Source organism: Leptinotarsa decemlineata, unplaced genomic scaffold (assembly GCF_025532065.1).
Source record: "Leptinotarsa decemlineata unplaced genomic scaffold, Ldec_3_MD MMD2_tig00026330_RagTag_RagTag, whole genome shotgun sequence".
Taxonomy (NCBI): domain Eukaryota; kingdom Metazoa; phylum Arthropoda; class Insecta; order Coleoptera; family Chrysomelidae; genus Leptinotarsa; species Leptinotarsa decemlineata.
Genome location: NW_027412690.1, coordinates 10,015,403 through 10,038,438, shown reverse-complemented (window position 1 = coordinate 10,038,438; position 23,036 = coordinate 10,015,403). Strand labels below are relative to the sequence as shown.

The following is a 23,036-nucleotide window of genomic DNA, read 5'->3' as shown; positions in this document are numbered from 1 at the left end:
AGTAGTTGTTTACAGCTGATTCTCGGCCTCCCCCCACCACTATGACGTATTAATTGCTTTTTTTATTGGTTGTTGTTTGGTGAAGTTTTTTTGTTGTGCAGTGAAGTCAAGGCGTTGTGACCTTGAAGTGTCTGGTGCATGGATCGTTCAGATTTTTTTTTCATATGAGATTTTGTGTGTTTATGTGTGTGTGTGTGTGTAGGAGAATGCACGGTACAGGTTTCATCATGTGCTTGTTTGTCTATGTACAAACATACGTCTGCATACTTCGAAGATCCTCCAAGTAATAAATGCTCCATCGGTGTTAGGGCACCAAGTTAGTAGTGGAGTGACGTCACAGCAATAACCGTTCAACGGCTAGAGAGCGACATGTTCACTCCACGACGTGTGGCAGAGTAATGCGTATTCATCGTCTGCCCTCACCTCTCCCGAAGCGATGAAGGTTCGCTCTAGCCCCGCTATCGATGGTGACACAACGGCAGCCGAGGACCGTTTGCCTAGCGTCTACCCTCTCCGAGACCGCAACGACCACTGCTTGCTCGTATATCGACATCTGTTATCGCATTCAGTTGGGAGGTAATCTTGGCGCATGTAGTTGAGAAGTGGGGTTGGCTATGTCGTCTTGACGGGTCCTATCAGAGTGTATTTAAGAAGCGTACGAGTGTTGGCTATGTCAGTTTACATCAAGTGAGTTAGTGAGAAACTATTATTATAAAATGTATTCCTGTGACTGTGGTAAATCTTTCACTCGTAGTGATAATCTTCGTCGGCATCAGCTCAGAGTTGCCAAGGAGGGCCTGCAGAATGAAACGGGTGAGAGTGGATAATGCAACACCTATGTATACGTGCAATTGTTGTAATGTGACAATTCCTATGAGCCAAGTGAATTCTCACCGAAGAACCATGAGTCCATAAAAATAATGCATGTGTCAATTGTCTGACGGTGTTCAAATTTATAACGAATGCATTCAATTGCCGCATTGCTACATACAGGGTGGAGAGTTCGATTGTAACCAGTGACTACATGTCATTTTTCAATAAGATTAGGCAGAAGGTCATTGAATTACTGGAATCAGCCATCAGGATCAATAAAAGCATCAAGGTGAATATGGAAGTTTTTGGGAATTATATTCTTCAGACTGATGATTCGAGGGACACGAAGTCATTTAATTCCCAAAATAAAATAGTGGACCAATCTTCAGATTTGAATGCTGTTTTTGATGGATTCCGTGATGTAATTGTGGCTCAAACGACTGAGTTCCAGGATCGCGACTCAGGTATTTATTTTTTAAAAATTTCAATAAGATTGAATAGTAATATTTTTTTTTTTATAATTCAGGTTGGAATTGTGAAAAAATATTGTTTCTCGAGGTCAACATTAATAAATACAGTCCACTGGAAGGACGTTCATATGTGAAGCTGCCTCAATGTATTCAATGGAAGAAAGCTGTTGTGATTGTTCGTAATGAAGATCAATATTGTTTTGCTTGGGCTATAACATCAGCATTATATCCTGCAGATAGTCGAGTGTCCGAACTTACGTCATATCCACATTTTTCCACTGTTTTTAGATGTCACAGGTATGGATTTTTCGGTTAAAGTTAATAATAAGAGTATCGAAATATTCGAAGATAGGAATGATATTTCAATTAATGTTTACGGTTTAGAGAGTACATTTGAGAAGGTAAAATGAAGTATGAAGTGATTGGTCCATTGCGATACTCACAGAGAAGACTCCGGAGACATGTCAATTTGTTGTTTTTATAATGATGACCCCGGTAATGGTCATATTGTTGGATCAAAGATATTTCAAGATTAGTTTCTAATCAATATCAGCTCATAGACAGAAAAAATATTTTTGTGACGGATGTTTGATATATTTTTCTGATGAGAGATTGCTTTTACGTCATAATATGTATGATTGTAATCACATTAGTACCACAACACCAACTACTAATTTAAAGATCAATAAATATGGTAGAATGGTTGCGGAAAATAAACTAATGTTTGAAAACTTTGAGAGGCAAATGAGGGTTGCCATTTGTAGTGTATGCTGATTTTGAATCAGTGCTTAAACCGATTCATGTGAATGAGCCAAATCCTGAAAGTTCATACACGATTAAAACATTCAAACATGCCCCATATTCATTTGCTTATTTGATAAAGTGTTTCATATAATGATGATTTGACAAAATTTGTTACATATAGGGGTGTAGATGCAGCTCAGAAATTTGTGAGTAGCATTTGAAGATGATTTGAAAGAGATACATGAATGAAAATCATCTCAGAAACCCTAAACGATGGATACACAAACTGACGAAGAAGAAGAACAGTTTGTTGCAGCCAGAAATTGTGGTATATGTAATAAAGCATTTATGGATGGTGAAGTCAAAGTAAGAGATCATTGTCATGTCACAGGAAAGAAAAGATCACATGCCGCTCACTCGAAATGTAATTTAAATTTCAAAATACCAAACTTCATACCTATCATTTTTCATATTTAAGTGGTTATGATTGTCATTTATTCATAAAAGAATTGTATAGGAATAAAGAGGAAAGTTGATGTTATCCCGCAAACTAAAGAGAAATATATATCTTTCACGAAGCATCTCTTACACACACAGCTATACCGATAAAGATGGTGTGGTTAGGAAGAATTATTCAAAATGAGATTTATCGATAGTTATAAATTTATGACTAATTCGTTGGAGAAGTTGGGGTGCAAACTTGACCTCGATCAATGTTTGGAGATGCACAAACATTTCCCACAAATTGAGAAATTCAATTTGATGAGACAGAAAGGTGTATTTCCATATAGTTTTGTTGATGACATTGACAAATTGAATTATCCATTACTTCCGACAAAAAATCAGTTTTATGACACACTCAATTGTGAACATATATCGGAAACTGATTATGATAGGGCTAGAAAAGTTTGGAATTTATTCGAGTGTCAGAATTTGGGGGAATACTCTGATTTGTATTTGAAGTCGGATGTATTGCTACTATGTGATATTTTTGAAAACTTCCGCACCACAAGTTTAGAGATATATAACTTAGATCCGGCACAATATTACACTGCACCTGGATTATCATGGGATGCCATGTTGAAGTTCACTAATGTTGAATTGGAATTACTAACTGACATTGATATGATTCACTTTTTTCAAAAAGGTATACGAGGTGGAATTAGTCAATGTAGCGAGAGGAAACATATAGCAAATAATAGATTTTTACCCAATTATAATCCCAACGAACCTTCCACATTCATTACATATTTAGATGCAACAAATCTATACGGTCACAGTATGTCACAACCTCTACCAACAAGTGAATTTACATGGTTGACACCAAATGAAATTCTTAATCTCGATGTGATGGATGTGAGTACTGATAGTCCGTATGGGTATGTATTTGAAGTGGACATTCATTATCCACAAGAGTTGCATGATAAACATTCTGACCTTCCATTTTTAGTCGAAAAAATAATACCACCTCGTACACAATCGAAAATTCCCAAATTAATTCCAAATTTGAATGATAAAAGAAAATATATTGTTCATTATAGGAATCTACAGCAAGCTGTCAAAAATGGATTGATTGTAATGAATACACATAGAGTATTGAAATTCAAACAATCATGCTGGATGAAACCCTATATAGATCTTAATACTGAAATGCGTAATAGGTCTAACAACAAATCTGTTAAAGATTTCTATAAACTAATGAATAATGCGGTGTATGGAAAGACAATGGAGAATGTAGATAATCGAATTGATGTTAGACTCGTTACACATTGGGAAAATATAAAGAAAAATATAGGTGCCAGCACTCTCATAGCCAAACCAAATTTCAAAAATTGTTCAATTTTCACTGATAATTTCGTTGCCATTCAATTGGGTAGAGTGAAGGTTCATTACGATAAACCATTATATTTGGGATTTTCCATATTAGAATTATCTAAAACAGTCATGTATGACTTTTTCTATGGATGCATCAAACAACACTTTGATGAAAATGTCTCTTTACTTTACACAGATACCGACTCGCTCATTCTTAAAGTAAACACAGAAAATTTTTATGAATTCATAAAAACTAACATAAGTAGATTTGATACATCCAATTACAGTATAGTTAACCAATTCAATATTCCAGTAACAAGTTCAGTCTTGGGTAACTTCAAAGATGAATTTCCAAATGATCCAATCATGAGTTTTTATGGTACAGGTGCTAAAGCATATTATGTGAAATCTGTTGATGGTGAATTTAAGAAAGCCAAAGGGGTTAAACGATCTGTAATAAAGAATGAATTGACATGCGAAGATTATCAAAAAATCGTCGAACAAGGTGGTATGATATTCAGAAAGATGAATTCATTTAGAAGCGTGTTACATGATATGTATACTGAATTAAAAAATAAAGTTGCATTATCATATCACGACGATAAACGATTTATCATTCCGAATACTACCCACACTCTTCCTTGGGGTCATAATGATATTGAATTTTATGAAAACGATCCAAATGAGAACATTCGTTGGATAAGTAATATTATTCAACAATCACAATCTCAGGAGACTCCATTGGATCAATTGATTAATTTATTATCTGCCGAGATCAATGATTGAAATATCATTCAATATCTTCAAAACCGGAAAATTCAATATTGATATTTATGTAGCCATTTATAATTAATAATATATGATAGAAGTAATGTGATATTAATGTATTATGTATGTATGTATATGTATTACTGTAATGAATATAAAATGATTAAAATTTTATTTGTATTATTTCTATTTCCCTAATCAATTACTGCAATATATAGTATAATGTAAATGACAGAAATATCAGTTTGAAGAGAATCATCGTAGAGTGCACAATGTCTAAAACAATCGATAAGTTTGGTAGAAAAAGAAAATGGGGTGGTAATGTCATTCGAGGTCCTCCTGGGAATGGTTTTAAATTAACAAAAGATGGTCATTATGACATGCAAAGGAAAATATTGAAAAATACAAGTGAACCAATTGACAAGAGTGATTGTGTAACTGTATCATATCTTGAGGGGAAATTAATGGAGCAAAGGAAGTTATACTTCTAGCCCTACAAGCTGCAATACAATCCACAATAGGCAATATTGCTCGGGACGCCCGGCAAGCATTTAACGATAAAATTGCAGAGGCTCGGATAACTTTCACTCGTAAATTTGACAAACTTACAAGTGATGTAGACATAAAAATGTCTGACATAACAGCGTCTACAAATAAAAAATTTGATGCTATGTCAAACATAACAGGGACTACAATGAAAAAGTATGATGTACTGGAACAGAGAGTTGAAGTATTGGAGAAAAACCATAAAGAAGTTTTGGAGAGAAACTATAAAGTCAGGCCATCATCATCAGGTGGACTGGGATATCCAGGACTGAACATTAATCCAAATCATAGAATAATACAACCAAAACCAAAACCAACTGATGATGTATTAATGGAACCAACATGGTGAATGTATTCCCTCGTTAGGTTAGGTTAATAGCTACGTTAGGTTAGCTGCATACTTACGTTAGGTTAGGTGTTAGGTTAGTATTCCCTCGTTAGGTTAGGTTAATAGTTACTGTAGGTAGGTTAGGTTAGGTTAGGTTAGGTTAGGTTAGGTTAGGTTAGGTTAGGTGTTCGGTTGCATAGCGGTAGGTTAGCGTACTAGGTTAGGTTACGTTAATACATACGATAGGTTAGGTGTTCGGTTGCATAGCGGTAGGTTAGCGTACTAGGTTAGGTTACGTTAATACGTTAATACGTTAGGTTAGGTGTTCGGTTGCATATTATGTTACGAACGCGCGCGCGAAGAGGGCGTAGATGTCTCTCCAGATGTCCCGCCTACCTGGGGCCGGAGGCCCCACCCACCTGGGCGGAGCCCAGGCAGTGGGCGGGGCCCGTTAGGGCCACGCCCCCCCCCCCCCCCCCCCCCCCCCCCCCCCCCCCACCAACTTTTCGGATACCCCGCCCCTTTCCGAAGCCCCGCCCCCTTTCCGAAGCCCCGCCCCTCCCCTCCCCGAAGCCCCGCCCCCCGACTCCCAACATTTGCGCATGTACACCCCTACCCTCATCGCGCATGTGCGCTCCCACCATTTTCCCACCGCTCACGCATCGAAGTCGATACCCTCCGGAGAGCACTCCACAACATTCAGTTCGAGAAGTCATCTCATCGAGAGCAGTCCACTCCACAACAAGGCAGTACGTTCCAACGACCAACTTGATATTTGAGTAAGTAAATTAGGAATGTTATTTTTTATATCAACTAACTTTGTATTATTTCTTCTTTTTCAGAATGGCAACCAATACACAGGAGGTGAATAATGCTGTGGCGTCTATTCTGCCGGTGTCCGCTGACCAGGAGGAGGCAGCATCTTCGAGAGCGGTGACGGTTGACCAGCCAACCACTTCGCGTTCGCGAGTTAGGTGCAGATCTTCTAGCCCTGACTTATTCGAGGAGGAGGAGGAAGTCAGGGCTGTGAAGAAGGTTTGCCAACGACCTGCAGCAAAGGTTGGTCCTATTTCAAAGTACCGAGCTACTTGCAATAGGACTAATCCTTATGCAGGTAGTTTTTCGACCTCTCGTAAGAGGGCCTCCACACCAGCAGCAGCACCAGCAGCAGTGGAAATTCCGAGGAGTCCTTCTCCGGAGTTGGTGATATTGTCGCCGTTGGTGACGCGACTACCACCGCTGCCAGCGACACCGGCGGATCCTGAGGTGTTGGTGCCACAGCCTATCGGAGAGGTTAGTGAAAAGATGAGTGTTTTTCTGCAGAGATGCAAGAAAGCAGAACGAGCTGCCCGATCTAGCGAGGCCGAGTTGGTTACCATGAAGCGACAAATGGCTGAAATGGATAACCGACGGAGGGAACTCCAAAAGGAAATGGCCGAAATAGATCGGAATTATGCATCTCTGCAGGAAAGGTGTAAAGCAAAGACCTCTTCGATAGAGCTGTACAAAAAAGTAGTGACAGTTATGGACACTCTTTTTGTAGATGAAGTGTAAATGTAAGATTAGTTTTAGGTTAGTTAGGAGTATTTAATTATGGTAGTTTTAAGTTTATATTTGTTAAGTTTATATTGAATAAAGGAAAAGGAAGTGAAATAAAGGGTGTACACTGTTTTTTGGTTTGGTACACATTGAACAATGCGATGGTTGGAGCATTTTTCTTCACTTCCTCTTATTATCATTATTATTTTTTTATTTCAATTCCAAGTTCTTCTAGACAAATACCTCACATCAATTTTTGTGTTCTCTAATCACTTGTAAATAATTTCATGTGAAGAAAATTTAAAAAATAAAAAAATAGACATGTTTCATAGTGAAATCGACAAGTATATTTCATTTGTATTTTATCCATTCAAGTATCTCTTTCATTGAATATGTCTTATGTCACTTTGCAATTTACCCCTACTCATTGAATATGTCTTATGTCACACTACAATTTACCCCTACTCAATGTTCCACTCCTCTCCCACTCCCTCTCGAAAGTATAAAAGTAGAAATCATCTGATGAAACATTCAGTTGATCAGCTAGCATCGAGATGGAACCCGATTCAACCTCCGAACCCTATAGCTGCCCGGATCAGGGGTACAACTTCAATTACTGGGATAACAGCCAGGTACAGGTTGTCTCTTCCACCACGGAACCCCACAGTCCGCCATACGAATACCGGGATCACGACATCAGGATGCAAGTTCAGCATGTCACTGGCAGTGACGAAGGACACTTGGATGACTCGGAATATCCAGATCCTGACGGATGGTGGGACCCTGCTTATGATGACATTGTCCCAATGAGTAGCGACGACGACGATGATGACGACGACGACTCTGGTGATGATGCTGATGACGAGCTTGACGTTAGACGTCCTCCACCATCCCCTATCCTCATCGAGGATAGTCCTCCGCCATCCCCAATCCTAATCGATGATGATGTCCTCAATTCCGATGATGACATATAATCATCTACTCGTCCATCATTTCCTTTCCTTTCCTTCCACGGAGTACACACTTTTTGGTTGGTGTACACGAGGCACTGCGAGGCTGGGGCAGTGTCTTCCTCCCTTCCTCTCCCTCTTATTAGTTTTTTTTCCATAATAATCACTAGAATTTCTCCTAATAATCGCTCAGAGTTTCATTCTTGATGTTTTCGAATCTCAAACACTGTTCTACATTTCACCCCCTCCATTTCATTTCTTCCAATATAAATATAGCAACAATCCCAGTTCTATATCATTCTTCCACAATGTCGAGTACAGGACCCATCCAAGTACATGAAATAGATTCAACGTCTGATCATTTGAGTACAACCTTCGCTCAATTTCTGCAGCGAATCTATGATCTTCCTGATGATTTCGCAGAACGAGTGGAACAAGGTATTCAGGACGACATAGATGCTGTTGACGATAATAATGCGGATGATGTGATTAGTATATCATCTGATTCAGCTGATTATGACGACGACGACATCATGAGTATATCATCTGATTCAGATGACTACTATGAGGATGATATCATTAGTATATCATCTGATTCAGATGACGATACCATAATTATTGTTTCTGATGATGAGGAGCGTTAGTCCATATCATTGCATGGATTAATAAAAAAATAACAGCCCTTTTCAGGGCTACAATTAAAGACTGAAACAATAAAAAAAATAGCTCTTTTCAGAGCTACCATTATACTTTCAAACAGAAACAGATTCATACCATTGTTAACATTATGTTAACATTATAATCTCAAACGAAATATATGTATGTGAAAGTATTCATCATTATATGCATATGAATGATTGACAAATGCCAACTTCAACTTTCATTTAAAGTAGTACTCATCATATGCATAGATATTCAATGACTATCAAATTCCAAATTTCGACTTTTCAGTCAAAGTAGTAATTTATTTGTCATATAATGTATAGATATTCAAAGACTAACAAATTTCCAACTTAGACTTTTATTAATCAAAGTATTCATTTGTCACATAATCTATGAATACTAATACAACTAACTACTGTTTGTGTGAATAATGTAGCCCTGAAAAGGGCTGTTGTTTTTTTTTGACCAGTAGGTCCACGGTTATTGTGCCACAGGTTGGACATTATTACATATAATACATGTAGATACTCGGGTGAAGTTTGTTAGTGGCCTCTCGCAAGCTTCACACCAATTCTGTCCCATTTCCATAATTGAGACAGTGTTGTGGGTGTTGACATGGGCATACCACCCTCCATTATTGTTTCTATGCGAATAAAACCGAAAGCAGCACCAACATAGTTTTTTGTTCTCTCCATCTATTGTGCTGATCAATACGTATGCATCCAATGCACAATACAAATCCAAGGGATCTTCCAGTGTCTCACTGACATTGAGTGTTCGCATACCGATCCTCATAGCACCATCACCTTCAGTTGTGTCAGCTTCTATCCCTTCATCATCTCCTTCTTCATCCATGACCCTCTCAAACTCCATCACGTCATCATCTTCGTCGCTTTGGTTGGCCTCGTTTTCAACTTCGTCTATCTCATCTTCATCGACTCCAACATCTTCTGCTTCAACTATTACTTCCTCTAGCGGAACATTGACATCCTCATCATCTGATTCGTCTATCCAATTGTTTTCATCAACAGCAGCTATTCTATTTAATGCAGCATTTATTTTTGCAGAATTCATCTTGTTGTTGTTTGCTCACAGTTGTAGAGAGTGAATGAATGAACTCTAGGTTTGCAAGTCAACTTATATAGGAGGTGATGCGACTCCCACTTGACTCGTTTAGAGTGGAATAGTAGGAGAAGTTATCCCACTATACTTCCACATGATGTTGATTTGTATAAATAGAGATCGTAGGTATAGGAGAGAGCATTCAGAGTTTCTGTAAGTCATCTCTTTATATTTCTAATCGAATTAGTAAAATGCCGTTTCCAAAAGAGTGGAATGAAAAACCAAAAGTGTGTGTCTACCCAATGATGATTGCAGGGGCTATTGTGTGCTACTTTTGTCAAATAAGTAGACCTAAGGATTCAATCAATCCATGTACTGGTATGTGTAGTGATTGCGTGTTGCGGATTCAACTATCGCCTCCTTCTCATCCACCGAAGCGAACAAAATCGGATTATCGTCAACAACAGTTACAGTGTCTGAAGTGTTCCGAACCTATAATATTTAACAATATAGGTATCTGTAGAAATATTTGTGGTATCTGTGCTGCCGTTCCAACTCCACTGCAACGTTGTTTGCGTTGTGATACATATTCCATGAATTGTTGGAATCATGTATGCAATGCATGTAGAAGTACTTGGGATCTGTGTGAGAAGGTTGGTCAACTCTACCCCAATAGGAGAATCCATTTTTTTCAATGTTGGTGTTTGACGCACGAGCAACAACTATTGAGGAATAGAGTCAAAGAACGTTCCACATCCACAGAGACATATTAACATTTTTCATTTTTTATTATCGTTATTGTCCTCTATTATTAATAAATATATATATATTTTGAATTTATTTGTATTATTTTCTAACATTTAAAAATACATGCATGCAACACAAAGTTTTCCTCTTAAATGACAAAGATTGTTACATGCGTGAATAGTTTAGTGAGAGAGCGCATGTGCCAGTTGATGAAAGAGCGCATGCGCTAGTTTATTTTCTTCTATAAATGGTGAGGTCTCAGTAACATCATCACCTTTCCTATCCACATTCTATTGCTATCACATATCATTCCTCAGACCTTAATAATCATGAGCTCTATGCCGCTATTGATTGCTGAAGATGGTTCACCACTTGTTGATATCGATCAGACTGATTTTGAAAATATTCCAGTATTACATTTATCGAGTCAAGATTCGATAAATGATTTTGATATTAACGACTTCGTTAACTTTGCAGATGTGCCAGAACCAAATGAGCAAATTATTATTGAAAATCCGATCGTTTCGCAATTATCATCACTCAAACACTCTTCATCTACCCTTCCTCTTGGTGTTGATAAGAAATCTAGAACAATCAAGAGGAAGGTTACTAAGGCATCTTCATCGATTGTCACTGACTTTAAAGAAAAGAAAGAATCCAAAAGTGTTGTGCGACAGATCGAAGAGGAAGCCAAAAGGTACTCCTAAAGAAATGAAGAGTGATTTGAAAGCTGAACCGCTATCTTCTTTCAGCCCCCTCCATCGGTTTGGGGAAATGAAAAGGAAAGCAAAATGCCGTCTTGTAAAGGCACAGATGACTATTGCTGAACTTGAAAAGAGTGAGCGAGCTATTAATGCTAATAATGAAACTCTTGAAGCATTAGATGCCAAGATTGCATTAGCGAAGGTTGAATTGGCTAGAATGTCTAAAGATGCTGATGAACTCCGTTCAAAAATTGGTAAAGATAAGCAATTCCATCAACGTTCGAGAATGCAAGCTCAGGCTGAGCTTGAGGAGTCGACTAAGCTTTATGAGACAGCATTATCAGTGAGAGATAATTGGCAAAAAGAGTTGGATACTGCATTTCAAAGTGACGGCGATTAGTTTTGGGAATGATAATGTGTTTTCAATATCGTGAGTTGAAAAATATAAGCGGGAATGGAGTATACAATTAATTTGGTTTGGTATACACAGAACATTGCGAATGGCTGGGGCAATGTTTACCGCTGCAATATTTTTCAGTTCACATACTTATAATTGAAATGAAAACAATAATGAACTTTAATATTACTTTATTCATAAAAGTCACTATTATATACATTTAAACCATATTTGATTCATCAATCCAAGAATTTTGTTCGCTAGGAAGGCCTAACCACTTTACATATACTTTATTTTTTCTTCTCTTCAACACCTTCTCAATCAGATATACGTCAGGATTCTCGGTTCGTAATAACTCTTCTTCGTAAAAACATCCTCTAATCGGCTGTTCATTCATATCTTCAAGATTATAAGTCGTTGGGATGGTTTTATTAATTTTAACAATCTTGAATAGCTCCGTGGTAAAATTCGCAGTGTAAGACTTTTCAAAAATATGTTTGTATTTACTTATACGTACAATATCATTTAATTGGAATTTGGGTTTACTTTGTCTTCCTCCAATTCCATTGATACCCTTGAATTTTAATTTTGTTGTTGAATCAACATTGATGGGTGCCATACCTATTGTACGATGAACTTTATTATTATATCTACTAGTTATAATTGGAAGAATATCAAGCCATTTGTGGTGACCTCTCATCGAAAATTCCTTGTAGAGCCATGCCTTTATTGTACGAATCACTCTTTCTGCTATAGCTGCCTTCTTTGTGCTAAATGTTGAATAATGATTGATATTATATTCTCGCATGAGAGATGAGAAGCTTTTATTGAAAAATTCTTTCCCTTGATCGCTTTGTATGTGTTTGGGGGAGTATTTGGCTTCTTTCAGTACATGTTTCATTGCATTAGTTACTGTACTACCTGTTTTATCTTTAACTGCTACAGTCCACAGATATTTGGAGTAACAATCTATCACTACAAGTATATATCGGTATCCTTCATTACTTTTTGCATAAGGTTGCAGTTCAGCTAAATCTATTTGCCATAGATCTGCAAAACCTTTGATGGTGGTTATTCTTCTACGAAAATTACGTCTTGCAGGTTTATGTAATTCATTAACAACTTGTCGTTTGACATCACTTATTTCATTAGTCATTCTATTTCAATATGATTAAAGAGAAAAGGTGATAATGTTACTGCATTGAATGATGATGTGACAGTGATCATTACATGTGAATATGTTAATATATTATACCTTCTTCACGTAATTCTTCAATTATTGAAATTATTTCATTATCATGTCCGGTATGTCCGGCTGACTTTGAAGCTACCAATAGTCGTAGGCGAGCAACTAACTCTTTCGGTGAATTCCAGTACACATAATTCACAGGTTTAGAATTATATATTTTCTCCATTTTCACTCGTTTGAGTGCTCCACCAATTTTACTTCTACTTCTTATTGGATATTGTCGTGAGTCTAATAGAGGTTTGATAACTTCACGAAATTTTTTAGAATTTGTATTTTTAAAACCATTCTTCAGATGATATTGTTTATATGGAGCATTCGTTATTTTCAATATTTTGGAATATACTTGACGAGTTTCTTCATTATCAACATCTTGTGGATTCTTCAAAAAAATCATATCATACAATTCTGGACTACCTGCGCATTCATATTTTTTCACTTTATTAGCATCCCAAAATGAAATGTTTCCATCTTTGAAATTTACCACTAGACTTCCCATTTTCAGCTTTTGTGTAATTGGATCCATACGTACGCCAAATGTTCCATCATATGCTGGATTTCTAGATTTTATATTATTCAAATGTTTCATCAAAACATCTTCACCACTTTCATTCATAACAGGTGAGATGTCAGGATCCGAGGAATCGATGTGGGACGATGATGGTGTTTCGAATAGAGTTGTTCTCATATCGTCTTGAAGTGTGCTCGTGTCACTATTCACAGATGATACACTACCAAAAGATTGTTTTCTTCCTATTGGAGTACTCATGGGATAATTTGAAGTAGATTGAACAGTTCCATGATTTGGTGATAACACTGGTGATTTAGAAGTAGCGTTTGATGATAAAACATTCAATGGTTTCATTATGGGCTCATACAATCTTTCAAGTGTCGTACGATTTTCAATATTATCATTCTTGATAGAGTTGAATTTCTGCCTGACAGCTTCTGTTGTCTCTACTAGTTGACGTTTCAAATTTATTTCATTGTTTTTATTTTCAGGATCTTTTTTTGTATTCATAATGCCCTTTTTTTTGAATTAAAGCTTAATTCGTTGGTGAAGTGACCACTACAATATTCAGTGATCGAATAAGTTCCAAAAACAAGATCATGGGTATATAAAACTATCGAATCCTTTGCGATATCTACCTTCATCTATTTTTCTATCCTTATCAATGACTAGAAATCCATATTGGTCCTCCCAGCATTTAACACACATCAATTGGAATTGTTTGAATGTTACATCGGGTGAAACATGATCTGAATAAATGTGATGTAAATTCGTCTCATCTTGTTTGAACATTATAATGAAATTGGTATTGTCACGCACTAACTGTTTGGGTACCCGTGAATATGTCTGTGCTAGATAAAAACAATCAACATCCTTATGACGTCCCATACAGAAATATGATCTAATAATATCTTGCTTTTCACATATTACATCATCGAAAATGAAAACAGAATTAGGCTTAGCGTCGGAGGGTTCCACTATTTCTGCATTATTGCTGAATGTATAAAAACCTAATCCTTTTATAGGTTCCAAAACACTTCGCAAGTACTGATATTTAGGTTGATTGAGTGATTTCGAATAGAGATACACATTTCTAAATCTCAGTCCTTGTGGATGTGTTAATAGTGATATCATTGCATTCGTCTTTCCACAATTTGAAGGTCCTATAATGAGTCCTCGAACTGATGATGGAAGTAGTGGACCATGTCTGAATACCCTTTGTCCATTCAATCCACAACCAAATTTCTCATCTAGATTATCTACAGCAAACTTTTCTTTCTGTTTTACAATGCGCATCGTGCCGTGGTTGGAGACTATATAAATGTTATTAGCTTATTCATTTCAATGTGTACCATCAAACGATACGGACGTATTGAAAGTGATCGTAAAATTAAAAGAGGTTGTGGTTTTGTTAATGATTTAATAAACAAACTTCCTTTCGAATTACATCTACCGGAGGTTATCAATACTGTGGACCGGGTACAAAATTGAAACAACGTTTAGCTCGTAACGACCCTGGAATCAATAAATTAGATATTGAATGCAAAAAACACGATATTCAATATTCTAAGCATCCATCCGATCTTGCAGCAAGACATTTAGCCGACAAAGAACTTGAATACAGCGCTTGGGATAGGGTTAAATCGAAGGACGCGAGTATTGGGGAAAGAGCAGCTGCATTACTTGTCACCAACATTATGAAAGCGAAAAGACATATGGGCATGGGTTGTAGTACCAATAAGAAAAAATGTAAGAGGAAACAAACGAAGAAAAATAAAATTAAAAAAGTTGCATTTGGTGCTGGGATAGTCCATAAAGTGCGAAATGTATTGAAGAAAGCTGGTGGGAATCAATTTGTGACGAATAATAGCAAAAAAGCTATCACTGTGGCATTGCAGGCGGCACGTAAATACCTTAAAGCTGCCGGTGGAAAGAAGAAAATCCGCACACCACGCATAATTCCTGTTCCCAAGATCGGTGGACTTTTACCATTGATACCAATTTTTGCTGGACTATCCGCACTAGGAAGTTTGGCGGGAGCTGCTGCTGGTATTACCAAGGCCGTGAATTCGGCAAAAGCCAGCAGAGCGGCTTTAATGGAAGCCAATCGTCACAATAAAACCATGGAGGCTGTAGCATTAGGCAAACGCGGAAGTGGAATATATCTCAAACCATACCGTAAAGGTTTAGGACTATATTTAAAACCATACAAAGCCACAAACAAAACAAAAAACTAATTGAACCCCTACCTCAGAGGCCTCTTACTGATCTCGATCTCAGTTATTATGCACAAAAAATGAAAATTCCACATTTTCGTGGTGTTTTTATGCGTGATAGATTACCATCTTCAGGTCCAAAACAAAACGAGACAGCTATTGTTAATTTAGATGGAATAAGTGGACCAGGAACACATTGGGTGGCATATAAAAAATGTGGGAAAGAAGTCACATATTTCGATAGTTTTGGAGATCTACCCCCACCATTGGAATTGACTCGATTCTTTCGAAAATGTTCGAATGTAAAAATCAAATATAACTATGATCGACAACAGAAATTTAATACAGTTCTCTGTGGTCACTTGTGCTTGCAGTTTCTCTCTAAATAATTTTCCAAATAAAAATGGATTCAACACCAAAACTGGATCGGGAGGCTATCAAGGGAATGGGGTTTTCACTTAGAATGTTTTCAAAATATGGTACCTTGAAAAAAATGGATAAAGTGATGCTTGCAAATATGCCTAAGGAAGTGATACTTGCATGTGTTGCACATGAGATTGCATATGTTTGGGAAAAGTTGCCTAAGCATCTGCAAGATGACATCGATATAATGAAACATAGATATTGTTATGAGCACCACCACCACGATCAAAATTCAGAATCGGATGTTAATGACGGTCCTATACCTCGGAAATCTATGTGTTGTATTTGTAATATAGAGGATGTGAATATTGGTATCAATAAAAATGATACTTATTACAATACAACACCTTCCAAAAAGTGTAAATTGTCTCAAATGTGCTGTTGCTGTGTACAATAATAAATTGAAATGTGTTTCAAAATATTCATCAGTCATGTCACGAAAGTTCGAGCTACAAGCTGTCGGGACAAGTGTCTTGAGTGCGGATTTTTTTCCACCAATTGAATTGGATAGGAACAGTCGTTATGGATTAGGACTTTTGGGATTCTATGGATGCAATACAATCAATAATATAACTGAAGCTAATAACTTAGTTAGTTTTAGAATCAGTAATGACAACTCATCGATACCCCAAAAGTTGACAATTGAAATTCCATGTGGTGCTTATGAAATAGAAGAGATCAATGCCGTCATACAGAAACATATCATGTTCAGATTGTTTCATGATAAAAAACCAAATGATGTCGTTGCAGATGATATTTTCTATCTACACGCCAATAATAATACATTCAAATGTGAAATGCGATCCAAATATGAAATTGATCTGACACATCCAAATTCAATAGCAGAAATGATGGGGTTCGCTCATGAAATATTTCCACCAAATCAGATACATGAATCATCATTACCAATAAACATTACAACTGTGAGACTTATCCGCTTAGATTGCAATATAATATCTGGTTCATATATAAATGGTGAAGAATCCCACATTCTTTTCTCATTCGATATTGATGTTGAACCTGGCTACAATCTTACTAAAGAACCACACAGTATTATATATATGCCTGTCAGTCCAGAAGGTCGTCAATTGATTCACAACATTACAGTGCGTATTTTGGATGAAAAAAATAACCTTATCGATTTTGGAAGTGAAGAAGAGATTTTCATTATTTTGGAATTGAAGAAAATCGAATAACTGTTGTTATGGGTTTCATTTATAATAGACAAAATCGCATTGAACAATCCCAAACGAGTTGCACTATCAAAAAGAAAGGTGTGCATAAAAAGAAGCTCATTCCACAAGTGTATGCTAAACAGTTAGCACATAACGCTCTGTCTGTGAGTGATCTTAAATTTTTGAAATCGATTGGATTGAAAGTGAGAAAATAACAATGGTGCTCGAAACAAACAATGAAAAGTTGAATATATTCAATGAACCAGTGCTCGATCATTCTCTCATAAGTTTACATGAGCACACATATAAGCCCTATGGATCACCGCTATTCAGGAATTCGGATGAAATCAGAATTGCAATCAATAATCAAGATGTTATACTAGATATTGCCGAGAGCTTCATTTACATAGAAGGTAAATTCACCCCCAAAGATGTAGCGAAAACATGCTATCTCTCGAATAATGCAATTGCATTTCTCTTTGACGAAATTCGTTATGAAATGGGAGGTGAACAAGTGGCTGTTGTTAGAAAACCTGGGATAACATCTACAATGAAAACCATGATATCATTTGGACAATCTCATGCTAACACATTATTGACATCTGGTTGGGGACTTTCACAATTGAAGCAAGATATCTTGGATACAAACAGTCATGTTTTTAGTGGAAAACTACCACTGAAATATTTGATGGGTTTTGCTGAAGATTACAACAAAAGTATCTTGAATGCCAAACAGGAATTGATTTTGATTATCGCTCGATCATTCAAAAACTCATATATAGGTGAGGTTGATGCTGATTTGGAAATAAATAAAATCGAATGGAAAATAAGGCATATTGTACCAGATGATAAACACAAGCTCAAACTTTTGAGTAGAATAAACAAAAGCGGTCTGAATGCCAAAATCAAGTTGGCGTATCGTATGTGGGACCTCTATGAACTACCATCATTACGTGGGACTTCTTCAGACATATGGGCCATCAAAACAACTAACGCATTGGAAACTCCTCGTTTTGTCATCATCGCATTCCAAAGTACTACCACATCTGAAGATAGAACACAAGATATTACAAAATTCACAACTGCTGATATCAATAGTATTCGAGTATACTTGAATTCTGAAGTTTATCCATATGAGCGTTGGAATTTGAATTTCGATAAAAAACTTGATGCTCCTGCTTATTATGCTTTTGAGAGTTTCCAGCGAAGTTATTATGATAAAGATATGAGTGAACCTCTGATGGACATTGGACAATTTAGAGAGAATCCACTATTCGTCATCGATTGTTCCCATCAACCGAATGCAACAAAATCATCAACTATTGATATAAAGATTGAGTTTGAGACGAGGAAGACCAAGTTTCCAGACAACACTAAAGTATATGCATTAATTTTGCATGATACAGTTTTAACATACAATGCATTGGATGGTTCAGTTCATAGCAGATATTGACACTTTTTTTTCACTCTATCATGTACTGTTTTATGATCTTTTTTTTTTTTTATTTGTAACTGACTTATATCATGTATTGTATTTTATATCATATTTATTGTTTTGTAATCATTTTCTATTGTATTTCATCAGATTTAAATAAATAAAACATGAAAATAATACAAAGTTTTTTATTTGACATTATTTATGATTCACAGGAACATACAGACTATCTAAAATAACTTCTTCCTCATAATCATCATTTTCGCGACCATCTTCAATTTCCTCTCGATTTTCATCATTCAATTCAAAGTGATGAATAATCCATTCTGGCAAGTATGGTTGGAGGCTATACAGGAATCTTCTTAGGTTCAGTTCAATCATAACCTCACAAAGTTGCCACAATTCCAATTCATTATCCAAAAATTTGTTGCAAACTTCTGCACCACTCCAATAGTTCTCAGCATCACGAAGGCATAATTCGATTTGTTTTTCATCATAGCATACACTCATATCATAAACGCTTGCATGTTCGGCTCCATCACCCAACACCTTCAATTTAGACGACAAATGTTGAACCGATGATTTGAGATCTACAATATCGACCCAATCTTGACTTGCGTACTGCATCCACATCTTTAAATGGTGGAACTGAAATCGAACAAAAAAAAAAAACAATAAGCAACCTCCAATTTTTCAGTGATATAATACTCACATTCCCATTTTACTTGTAGTTACAAAGTGAGTGTATTCAACTAAGTTAGTAATGTTTATATTTCCATATAATTATCATCTAATATATGAATATTAATAAAACAATAAGAAATTCATTATAATTACTATTATTATTCAATCATATTGAATTTGACTAGAGTTATCGTTTTCACACCAAAAAAAACTTTGTAAGCTATGACCTAAAGAAATTCACTATAAATTATTACTATTATTCAATCATATTGAATTTGACTAGAGATCGCGTTTTCATGCCAGCAAAACTTTGTTGGCTCTGTCCTAAATACATCATCGTATATTTACCACCTGATGAGTTGATACAAGATATATCGTCATCACTGAATTGCAACGAAATACGTTTTGGTAGCCATGTTTTAAATAATTTATCATTGCTCACATCTTGCAAAGTTAATAAAATTGATTTACCAAATCGTGTAGAATAAGTTGACATATTTTTAATTATGTACACTTCATCAATTGGCAATGATGATAAGGCCTTTTGCTCTAGTATTTCAACCTCCTGTACAATCAAATTATTAATTTTATTCAAGTCTACTTTTGAAACGGACATGATGAAAATATATATGAAAATATAAACAATTTCCAACAGACAAATACACTCACCGTCTTCCTTCTATTACGAACTGAATAACACTCTACCAATTGCTAACTGCTGCAGATATATTCGTCTACTGATTTCATAGTGTGCCAGGCATTTCTTTTATATTAAACAGTGTGAGTCACCCCCACCATGAAACCGTGAAAGATTCACATTGCTAGTTGCTATCCACTAGAGATGCCTGACGTCACAGCCAAGCCCATCTCCCAACTTGATGCGATAACAGTTGCCGGTACGAGCAAGCAGTGGTCGTTGCGGTCTCGGAGAGGGTAGACGCTAGGCAAACGGTCCTCGGCTGCCGTTGTGTCACCATCGATAGCGGGGCTAGAGCGACCTTCATCGCTTCGGGAGAGGTGAGGGCAGACCGATGAATACGCATTACTCTGCCACACGTCGTGGAGTGAACATGTCGCTCTCTAGCCGTTGAACGGTTATTGCTGTGACGTCACTCCACTACTAACTTGGTGCCCTAACACCGATGGAGCATTTACTACTTGGAGGATCTTCGAAGTATGCAGACGTATGTTTGTACATAGACAAACAAGCACATGATGAAACCCTGTACCGTGCATTCTCCTACACACACACACACACATAAACACACAAAATCTCATATGAAAAAAAAATCTGAACGATCCATGCACCAGACACTTCAAGGTCACAACGCCTTGACTTCACTGCACAACAAAAAAACTTCACCAAACAACAACCAATAAAAAAAGCAATTAATACGTCATAGTGGTGGGGGGAGGCCGAGAATCAGCTGTAAACAACTACTTTTCTCTGTAGAATATTAAAGACTGTTCAAGGTAATTCGTTGCAAAGGCAAAGCAATAAGGCATTCACGATCCATCACCAGACAGCGATGTTTAGACCCGCCATATGTCTCATCAGTAGTGATAGGTTGAACCACAACAAGCCAGTGTAAGTTAGGGCAAAAACGCCACCTTCTAGATGGAATCTTATATTTTTCTGTAGCTTATTATTTCTCTGTAGAATATTAAAGACTGTTCAAGGTAATTCGTTGCAAAGGCAAAGCAATAATGCATTCGCGATCCATCACCAGACAGCGATGTTTAGACCCGCCATATGTCTCATCGGTAGTTCTAGATTGAACCACAACAAGCCAGTGTAAGTTAGGGCAAAAACGCCACCTTCGAGATGGAATCTTATATTTCTCTGTAGCTTATTATTTCTCTGTAGAATATTTAAGACTGTTCAAGGTAATTCGTCGCAACGCCAAAACAATAAGGCATTCACGATCCATCACCAGACAGCGATGTTTAGACCCGCCATATGTCTCATCGGTAGTTCTAGATTGAACCACAACAAGCCAGTGTAAGTTAGGGCAAAAACGCCACCTTCGAGATGGAATCTTATATTTCTCTGTAGCTTATTATTTCTCTGTAGAATATTTAAGACTGTTCAAGGTAATTCGTCGCAACGCCAAAGCAATAAGGCATTCACGATCCATCACCAGACAGCGATGTTTAGACCCGCCATATGTCTCATCGGTAGTTCTAGATTGAACCACAACAAGCCAGTGTAAGTTAGGGCAAAAACGCCACCTTCGAGATGGAATCTTATATTTTTCTGTAGCTTATTATTTCTCTGTAGAATATTAAAGACTGTTCAAGGTAATTCGTCGCAACGCCAAAGCAATAAGGCATTCACGATCCATCACCAGACAGCGATGTTTAGACCCGCCATATGTCTCATCGGTAGTTCTAGATTGAACCACAACAAGCCAGTGAAAGTTAGGGCAAAAACGCTACCTTCGAGATGGAATCTTATATTTCTCTGTAGCTTATTATTTCTCTGTAGAATATTAAAGACTGTTCAAGGTAATTCGTTGCAAAGCCAAAGCAATAATGCATTCGCGATCCATCACCAGACCGCGATGTTTAGACCCGCCATATGTCTCATCAGTAGTGTTAGGTTGAACCACAACAAGCCAGTGTAAGTTAGGGCAAAAACACCACTTACGAAATGGAATCTCTTTTTCCTCTGTAGCTTCTATTGTGGGACAACTAGTGCAAACTGGAGAGCAGAAGACGGGATTCTCGTCGGCGGTCGATGACGCAGCTTGCCTTTGTAACTGCTCCTTGGAGTACCAATTACCTGTGGCCGAAGGCTTTACAGAAAACGGCCCTGGCGAAGCTCTCTGGCCTACAGAGACAGGCTTGTCTGGCCTTCTAAATCCTTCTAGATCTACCTCCTCTCCACATTTTTCTGAAGAGAGAGGCTAGATGGACTGCATACAGCCTTGTGCACATTGCCAATTGCACAAATCAATTAAATGCAGAGTACAACAGACTTTTGGTTGACACTAGAAGTCACATCATTCTGGAAATGACCCATGACTTTATGCCTCCAACTGTCAACTACGAACTGTCTCATAAAGTACTGTTCCCGAGTAGAGAGGACTGGATCTTCCGGGACAAGGAAATATTAAGAGCAGATAGTTGTTGGTTCACAGATGGCTCAAAAACACCTTCTGATTCTGGTGCAGGTGTTTTTAGTCGCAGACCCAGGATAGAGGTATTTATCTGCCTAGGAACCTATGCGACTGTATTTCAAGCGGAACTTTACGCTATTGAATTGTGTGCGGAGAGATTGGAAGAATCCAACCTCATACACAAGTCAATTAAAATATACACGAACAGTCGAGCCTTGATAGGAAGACTTAACAGATTGTCTCTGGTCTGGATTCATGGCCATACTGGCGTGGAAGGCAATGAGACTGCTGACTCCCTTGCAAAGGAGGATGCTGCAAGCAGCTTCATCGAACCAGAACCTGTCATTGGCATCGCTTTAGGCTTCGCCAAACAAACATTGAATACCTGGATGACAAGAAAATTTTACGATGTCTAACAGGCCTTCTTACAGGTCACTGTCATTTGAATCATCATATGCAGAGACTCGGACTGTCGGAAGACAGTGTGTGTCGCCTCTGATGAAACAGCACAGCACATACTCTCTGCCTGCCCCGCTGAGGACCGAATCAGGTTTTTTGAGTTCGCAGATCCGTACTCTCACCATCTGACCTGAAAGACCACTCACCATACAAACTAATCGGCTTCGTTAAGGAGCTGGGTTTATTTGATCGAGTGTGAATAGGTGTGAGCCACAATAA

General features: G+C 37.4%; 1 protein-coding gene across 1 annotated transcript; it reads left to right on the top strand.

Annotated features, from left to right (window-relative positions):
• The first annotated feature begins 5,990 nt into the window (after positions 1 to 5,990).
• Positions 5,991 to 7,185, top strand: LOC141485688 (uncharacterized). The gene is made up of 2 exons (XM_074182961.1): positions 5,991 to 6,263; positions 6,327 to 7,185. Exons 1-2 carry the CDS (start codon positions 6,112 to 6,114, stop codon positions 7,036 to 7,038), a joined length of 864 nt encoding a protein of 287 aa, XP_074039062.1. The 5' UTR covers positions 5,991 to 6,111; the 3' UTR covers positions 7,039 to 7,185.
• Positions 7,186 to 23,036: the final 15,851 nt, after the last annotated feature.